General features: G+C 31.7%; 1 protein-coding gene across 1 annotated transcript; it reads left to right on the top strand.

The window, feature by feature from the left end:
- The first annotated feature begins 428 nt into the window (after positions 1–428).
- LOC111300632 (putative serine/threonine-protein kinase WNK7) lies at positions 429–3644 on the top strand. Its single transcript, XM_022896260.2, has 7 exons — positions 429–860; positions 1178–1215; positions 1409–1636; positions 1734–1954; positions 2114–2271; positions 2351–2765; positions 2865–3644. The coding sequence occupies exons 1-7, from the start codon at positions 765–767 to the stop codon at positions 3641–3643; spliced, it is 1935 nt and encodes a 644-aa protein (XP_022751995.1). The 5' UTR covers positions 429–764; the 3' UTR covers position 3644.
- Positions 3645–8909: the final 5265 nt, after the last annotated feature.

Genomic DNA, 8909 nt, shown 5'->3' with positions numbered 1-8909 from the left:
CAATTCAACTATCAAAACGACAATTCTCCCAATTTCCTTCAGGGTTAGGGTTTTTTTTTTTTTTTAATTTTTTTCCTCTTTGGTTTTGCATTTCGGAGAAAAGGTCTTCTTTTTCATTTTGGTTTTCAGGTAATCAGAATATTTTTTTATTGTTTATATGCATTTGTGTAATTTTTGGCGATTTTGTTAGCTGATGAAGCTGTAATTGATTTATGATTTATTTCATTCTGATCAGGTTTTATGTTTGTTTATTTTGGTTCTGTTATCGAAAAGTAAAAAAAAGTGCAATTTTTTAAATGCAGAATTTTACTTTAATACAAAACAACTACGTAAGAATGGTACTATGGCATAATTTTATTTATTTATTTATTTTTGGTTTAAATGGTTTGCTCTCTCTCTTTCTTTGCATTTTTTGGGAAGCAAAGCTAATGGAAAAGAAATTAGATAGCGAAATTAACAAGCCAAAAGAGCCTTATGAAATTCTTTTTGGATGACATTGCGTGTAAGCCAATCTGGTATCGGGGTTCAATTAAATGTTTTGATATTTGGTGAATTTTGGTGTGTTAAGTTTCATCTATAGCTGTGTTTTTTTTTCTTTTTCATATTTAAATTTGCAGAATTAGTGGTAGCTAAAATGGGGCTAGGGTTTAATGTGATAGATCAATTTCGTAATGTTGAGGTGATCATGGTTAATGACATTTAATTTGAATTTTTTAGGTTTTTTTTATTTTTTTATTTAGGATTTGCAATTTTAGTCGTAGAGAATGGTTGGTACAGAAAATGCAGAAGATGATGGTAAGCATGCAGTGCCCCCTGATCCTGATGTTCTTGAGATCGATCCAACTTCTCGATACATAAGGGTAAATTTATTTTTTTGATCAGTTTATTTTAAACTTTTTGTTAAACTTCTATTTGCTTGAAAAGGAGATAGAAAAGTTTTCAATAACGCTTTGTAGCCTTTTTGGTTTTTGATTTAAAAGAGTAGGTATTCATTTTGACTTAGAAATATTAGGGTAATTGTATTTCATTCATTTGGGTTTGCTTATTTTTTTGTGAGATTTGAATTTCTCAGTCCATTTCGATTAGTTAGTTATCTTGCTTTCTTTCTATAACTAAACTAATGTTCTGCTGTTGGCCACTTCTGTTTCACCTCGTGGATTTATATGAATTCTAACAGTACAGTGAAGTGCTCGGGAAAGGTGCCTTCAAGACAGTGTATCCTTTACCAGAATTATATTTGTGGGATTGGTGTTATTATTACTTTGTTTTAGTAAGCATGCCCATTTGTACTATATAGCAAATTTGGTTGATAGAGCAATGATATGAGCAGAAACAAGCACAAATCATTTTGTAGTTAGAGTTTACTTGTCTTAGTTGGCATGCTTTCCTTAAATTTATAACCAACCAGTTACAAGGCATTTGATGAGGCTAATGGCATTGAAGTGGCATGGAACCAAGTTCAGATTGATGAGGTACTACAGAAGCCAGAAGACTTGGAGAGACTGTATTCTGAAGTGCGACTCTTGAAATCATTGAAGCATAGTAATATTGTAAGGTTTTACAATTCATGGATTGATGATAGAAAGAAGACTGTCAATATTATAACTGAATTGTTCACCTCAGGAAGCCTTAGGCAGTACGTTTACTCTTCTTGTCATATCCCTGCTGAAATTCCACCTTTTGTTTTACGGTGAAATTAGCATTGTGTTTAGTGTGTGTGATATGCGATATAGGTATAGCAAGAAACACAAGAAGGTTGACATGAAGGCTGTGAAGAATTGGGCAAGACAGATTTTAACAGGTTTAAATTACCTGCATAGTCATGACCCACCAGTTATACATAGGGATTTGAAGTGTGATAACATATTCATCAATGGCAACCAAGGTGAAGTTAAAATTGGTGATCTCGGTTTGGCAACTGTTTTGGAGCAGTCTAATGCCAAAAGTGTGATCGGTAAGATTTCTATTTCCCTTTATCAAAGTTTCTTTATATCTGTACATTCATCATATGGTGCTACACCTATTTTCTTGATTTTGTATTTATGTTGATCTGTCCTGTTTTTTGGCTGCTATACTCATAGGTATCGCTGAATTTTATTTTTTGATGGGATAGGAACCCCTGAATTTATGGCACCTGAGCTGTATGATGAGAATTACAACGAGTTGGTTGATATTTATTCCTTTGGAATGTGCATGTTGGAAATGGTGACTTTTGAATATCCTTACAGCGAGTGTAGAAACTCAGCTCAGATATATAAGAAAGTTTCATCTGTAAGTTCTTGCTTACTTTAGCTTGTAAATACTGGTTAACCCTACATTTGCATATACCTTACTCCTTCAAACTTTATAGGGAATAAAGCCTGCTGCGCTTTCTAGGGTTAATGATAAGGAGATGAAACTATTTATTGAGAAGTGTTTAGTTCCAGCATCTCAAAGATTATCAGCAAAGGAGCTTCTCATGGATCCCTTTCTTCAAGCAAATGGATCAACAAAGAATCGTCCTTTGCCACTCCCTGATCTTGTTATGCCCAAAATGGGAGCCTTTGGAGATCGCTGCCTCATGTCAGAAGCACCTGCTTCTGCAAAGAATAGACCTTCCTCCGCGGATCTTTATAGTGATAGTGAGCTGCCTGTTGTCAATTCTCTTGATAATTCCTTAGGCATGGAGGTTCAAAGGACAAACAAAGGCAACCTTTTCTCATTAAAAGGCGAGGGAAATGATGAAAATTCTGTATCATTAATACTTCGAATAGCTGATCAGATTGGTAAAAGATTGTTCAACTGGAAGCATCTCCACTTTCGTTTACTCTCTTTACACTCTTGCTTGTAGTTTCACTACTTTTTATTTTGTTTCTGATATGCAGGTCGTGTGAGAAATATTCATTTCCTCTTCTTCCTCGACAGTGATACTGCCCTCACAGTTTCAAGTGAAATGGTTGAGCAACTGGAACTAGCGGATCAGAATGATGTGTTTATAGCAGAATTGATTGATTTGTTGTTACTGAATCTAATTCCCAGTTGGAAACCTTGTGTTCCCATTGATCATCTACTTCCTCCAAACAGAAGACATAATTCAAGAGATTATCAGTACACTGAGCCACAAGAATATGGGGAGACATCCTCAGGGTGTTTCCAACATACTTGTGAAGCAGATGATTGTTCACGGTCCAAACTTTGTCCTGACGCTAGCACTTTAGTAGAATCTGATGCGTCGACAAGACAATGTCCTTGTTCTGTGAAATTTAACGGAAAAATGTCTCATGGAAATTTCATGGCAGAAGATTCTGGTTCTGAGATGTCATTAGTTTCTGCAACATCTAATGAGTGGAATGATAAACGTAGCTCCATTCACTCATTTATGTCTGCTGAATTAGGGCCTGTGTGCAGCAATGGATATGGGTTCAAAGGAAGTGTAATTGAAATGTTATCTGGAGGAGAATTATCCATGGATGCAAAGATTAAGTGTATGAATACCTTATCTTCTCCTTCTGGTTGGGACGAAGATGAGGAGTTAAGATTGGAGCTGGAAATGATTGAGCTGCAGTATCAGGAGGCAATGAAAGAAATATCCAAGAGAAGACATGAAGCTATCCTGGAAACAAGAAGAAGATTGTCCCAGAAGAAGATGCAGTCGGTTTATTAGTCCTTCTACCTCCTCCCCCCCCCCCCCCCCCCCCCAAAAAAAAAAAAAAATTGTAAATGGCCCTGCCAAATGTACATATTCTATTATGGGCAGAGAAGCTCCTTTTCCTCCTTTTTTTTTTTGGCTGGAGTGGTAGGAAGAGAAAGTCAATTGTTAAAACAACAATTTCTCTTTCCAGAAATTGCGAGCTTGAAGTTTTTCTTTATTTTGCTTCATACCCTAAAAGAAGTATAGTAGATGAGATGACAAAATCAAATCACTGCCTAGAAAGTTTCATGAATAATGGTAGATGTGACGTGGTGTACATGCATTTTCTCTCCTGCCTGCCTGCTTCATCCAAGTTGATTCTTCTGTGAATTTGATTTGAGACTTTAACCCTACCGTAACTTATGATGTCTTTAAATTTTTTTTTCAATTGTTTTCTCTTATGCATATATATATATATATATATATATATATATATATATTCTTTTATGTTCTGTTTTATCTTAAATATGGCTTGCGAATCTTTAAGAAGAGGCATAATGTTGGAATTTCTAAAAAAATGGGTGACCTTAAAAAACCACAATCACAAAAGGCAATTAGAGTAGCCAACACCTTTTGGCATCCTAATAAGTTTATTATTCCCTAATCATTGTATTTGTGAGTGCCCTGTGCTGTTTACTCCGCTTGAAGTGTTAGTGACAGAAAAATGGATTGTAAATATTGATATTTAAACTCTAAATTCATTAAATGATATCTCTTAAAAAAAATTATATAAATTAATTAGATTAATTAATATTTCAGTAATCGTCTCAATGATGCAAGTGGCTGTTAAATTTCAACCATCCTTGAAAAGTGCAGAGGTAAATTGTATTCCCTATGGTTCAGTCAATTTTGATATAGGCTCCATTAAATTTACTAAATGGATTATCGTATGGATTTTGCCTTTGAAATAATGGTAATAATAACAATAAACTAAATTTTATTTTTCATAATTTTAGAGTTAACTGTATGAAAGGCCAAAAAAAAAAAATTATGTTAAGTCGTAGTTTTGAATCTTCTTACGTTATTTATTTTTATTAAAAATAATTTTTTTATCTACTTCATTAACCTTTATATCATCTTTTATTACTTGCATCCATGTGTTTCTTGATCTATCTCTAAAAATTTTGGTTTCTCCCAAATTTAGAAAACTACTCCTAATTTTTTTTTAATATCTTCACTTTTAATTGTCTTTTCTAATCTTACCACACATCTATTTAAGTATTCTCATCTCTTCTATTTTTATTTTCTTTTCATTTTGTTTCTTAAGGCCCAACACTTAAGCCTATATAACAATGTAGGCTTTACATTTGTTTTATACAACTTTTTTTTTTTAACCTGAAAGGCATGTTGCGATCATGTAATATACCCAACGCATTTTGTCACCTCACTTGTCCTTCTTGAGTTTAATGATTTACATATCTTTTTATCTTAGCATCACTTTAAATAATTGATCATAAATATTGTAAATAACTACTTTTTAGTACTATTTCACCATCCAACTTAATCACATTAGCACTCATTTCCTTATGACTACAAACTTACATTCCATATATTTAGTTTTAGATCTATTTAATTTAAAGCCTTGAGATTTCAACAAGTGCCTCCATGCATAATTCTAATTTTGCTTTAAAATCATCAATAGTTTTAGTAACTAAGATTATATTGTTAACAAATAACATACACAGTAGCACCTTATCTTGGATGTGTCCAGCAAGCTCATCCATAACTAATACAAAAAGAAATGGATTTAGTGTTGAGCCTTAATGTAATATTGAGGTAATGAGAAAGGTATAGGTCAAGCCCTTAGATATCCTCACATTCGCTACAACTTCTTTAGACATACCTTTAATTATGTTAATGTTTTTCAAAGGAATTCCTTTCTTCATTAAGGCCCACCAAAGTATTTCTCGGGGAACTTTATTGTATACTTTCTCTAAATTGATAAATACCATATGTAAATATTTTTTCTCACTTGAAAACCCTCTAACAAAAGCCTCAATAAGTGAATTGCCTTTGTTGTAGAGCATCTTAGCAAAGATCCAAATTGGTTTTTGAAAATAATGATCTCATGTCACAATCTACATTTAATTACACTTTTCCTAAGTTTTAAAGTATGACTCACAAGTTTTGTTTTTCGATAGTTCAAATAATTTTGTATATCACCTTTGTTCTTATATAAAAAACCTAAAATACTCTTTCTCCATTTTTCTAGCATCTTTTGAGTACATTAAATTTTGTTAAAAAGATCTGTTAACCATCCTATCCCTATTTCACCTAAGTATTTTCAAACCTTAATTGAGATTCCATTTGGTTTTATAGCTTTCTTTACTTTCATCATTCTCAAAGCTTCTTTAACCTCATACCTTTTAATATTACATCTAAACACACGAATTGTATCCTTAAGAGTGCATTTGGTTTAGGTGAAAGTTAGATTACCCATCAAAATCTTATTTTTTGTAATTTGATTCCCTCATTTGGTTTACGGCATCTAATTCCTGAGGGTATTATAATCCCAAAATTAGAAACTTATCTCTCTTTATGGTTTTTTTAAGATTTCAAGAGGAAAGTTAATTTTGTCCCACATTTGACCTCATCAATAAAATTTTTTAGTCGATTTTACCATTGAAAATCAATATAATTGCATGATAAATGAAGACCAATTCTGACATAAAAATGGATGTTCATATCCACACATTGCACAAAGTTGCAATTCTAGTCACACAATTGGACACCTAGCACACGATTGCGCATGTAATATATTACATATAATAAAAATAATATTTTTAAAAGAATAAACATAATAGATAATTGCAACAGTAGGCTTTTGAAATTTTTTATTTTAAAAAGCATTACATTTTTTATATATGAAACATGGTAGATCAATTAAAATAATAACAAAATAAAATAGATATTTTCATATCAATGATGTTTCTTAGGTTAAAAACATAGTAATTGACATAATATTATAACATAATATTTATGATACTTTTAACTACATTTTTTATGTAAAAAACATAGTATTTGCTAATTAGATAATATTATGCATATCAGTAACTACATTTCTTCTTATGAAAATGTAGTCATTGATATAGGGTTGTAAACACTACATTTTTTATTGAGTGTTTTAACTTATGTTTTTTTATGTCAGAAACATAATGTTTAGTATCATCAACTACGTTTTTGACATAAGAAACGCAGTCTTTGACAAATAAAAATGATCACGTTTCTTAGTTTGAAAACATTATTAATAAACTATCAAAAAGCATGTTTTTGAACCAAAAATATGGTTGATAAACTATCTCCCAAAAATATGTGTGCACCACTTAAGCACCATCTCCCAAAAATATGTGTGCGTGTACGAGTAGGAACTCTTCATTACTCACTACATATCAAAGTTTAATTAGAAGGGAGGTGAGATGATACATGATGGAGCTCTCTAATGTGGTAAGGTAACTACTTTAAGCTTATAAAGTTTACTAGCTGGTGAATATTGGAAGAATTTAAGGCTGTATCGAGTTTTGCAATGAGCACAGATTCCATAATGCAGATGAACGAGGAAGTTCAGTTGGAGTGGCCTGGAATTGAGAGGCTTCTAACATTCAAACGAATTAGAACTTCATTGTTTGATATTAATCATGAAAATGAAGAAGGAAATGGTGGAATAGAATCATTGAAAGGCAATAGGGTGATTGATGTTTTAAAGCTTGGAGCCATTGGAAGGCAACTTTTCATTGAGAAGCTTCTTAAGCATATTAAGAATGATAATCTCCAACTGCTACAAAAAATAAGGGAAAGGATAGAATATGCTTTTACATATATAAATGTAGTCTTTGATTAAAGTTAAAAACTGCATTTCTTAATCCAAAAATATCATTTTTAATTAAACAATTGCATTTGTATTTAAAAAAACGTAGTCTTTAACTTTATTATATATATTTTGTTCATAATATACAATCTTATTTTTAACATTATAAAAATAAAAATCTTCTTTATTTTTGTTGTTTAATGGCTATTATAGGTTTAATTTTAATAACATAATTGACAGTTAAAATGCTGGTTACGTGTTATTTACATATGATGAAATTTACTATAGTAAAAAACCTTCATTATGTAATCTAATTTTCTTCTGAACCAAATACAAGAATATAATATTCTCATAGCATGAAGAATCACCTATTACTAAGAATTCACACTTATCTGGGGATCATTTTCCCTTTCGGAATCTAAGATTCCGCAAATCAAACACCCTTAAAAGGTATACGTTAAACTCACCTAAATCATGTTTAAAATTGTCATTAGAGAGATTATCAAAATAATTTCTCTATCACTTCTTAATCTCCTCATCCTTCACAAAAACTATTTCGTCATCGCCTTTGATGTATCTTACACCATTAAGATCTCTATTCTTCTTATCCCTCATTTTAGCAATTTTGAACAACTCTTTTTTTCATCTCTTATTTCTAGTTTTCTATATAATTCCTCATGGATTCTTGTTTTTAAATCTCGAATAACCTTTTTGGTTTTCTATTTTGGTTTTCTATGCTTTAGATAACTCATCTTGTTTCTATTACTACTTAAATTTCTATAACACTCCCACTTAGTTTTAATTGTTATTTTCACATTCTTATTCCACTACCAAAATTTTTTTTCTTATAGTGAACGATCCTTAGATTCTTGAAATGTCCTCGGAATAATGGTGTTTGACATCAAATAATTGAGGCAAGGCTTCACTGGGTTGACTCTCCAATGTGAGACGAAAAAATCTGATTTATATTATTTGAGCGTAGATTCTATTGCTTGAGTCTATCAGCTAATGCTCTCTTTGATCTTCAGCCATGCATAGCTTGAGTGTAGAGCGTTGTCTCATTACTTCAAGAGCAATTCAAAAGGTTACTGATACACTGGATAATGAATCTCTACTATCACAACTTCGCATTGTTATGCTTACCAAATCAATGAATATTTCTATTCAGTTCCTTATTTGTTTCTAGAAAGCTCTCTAAGCATCACTATTTTGGCAGGGCATGACCCAATATCTGGGAATGCATCAGTAATTTATTGGGCAAACTTGCTACTTTGAAAAGGTTTAAAATAAACATAACATTTTTCTCGTTTTTCTTGATGTAGTTTATAATTTATGAATGAAGAAGCACCTAATCTTCAAGCTCACTGACATTAAAGTTCTTTTTTCTGATTTTCAGAACATAGTCAAAATGGTTTAAAACTAAGCAAGAATGTT

Source organism: Durio zibethinus, chromosome 18, assembly GCF_047325235.1.
Source record: "Durio zibethinus cultivar Kanyao isolate XHJ-2024 chromosome 18, ASM4732523v1, whole genome shotgun sequence".
NCBI classification, from domain to species: Eukaryota; Viridiplantae; Streptophyta; class Magnoliopsida; order Malvales; family Malvaceae; genus Durio; species Durio zibethinus.
Note: the sequence above shows the minus strand (reverse complement) of the source record. Positions and strands in the feature narration are given on the sequence as shown.

Bases quoted from the DNA above. Each gene is read 5' to 3' on its own strand.
- LOC111300632 (XM_022896260.2), top strand. From the start codon at position 765: ATGGTTGGTACAGAAAATGCAGAAGATGATGGTAAGCATGCAGTGCCC. The intron at 861-1,177 runs GTAAATTTATTT...GAATTCTAACAG, and splicing joins CAACTTCTCGATACATAAGG to TACAGTGAAGTGCTCGGGAA. The intron at 2,272-2,350 runs GTAAGTTCTTGC...CAAACTTTATAG, and splicing joins TATATAAGAAAGTTTCATCT to GGAATAAAGCCTGCTGCGCT.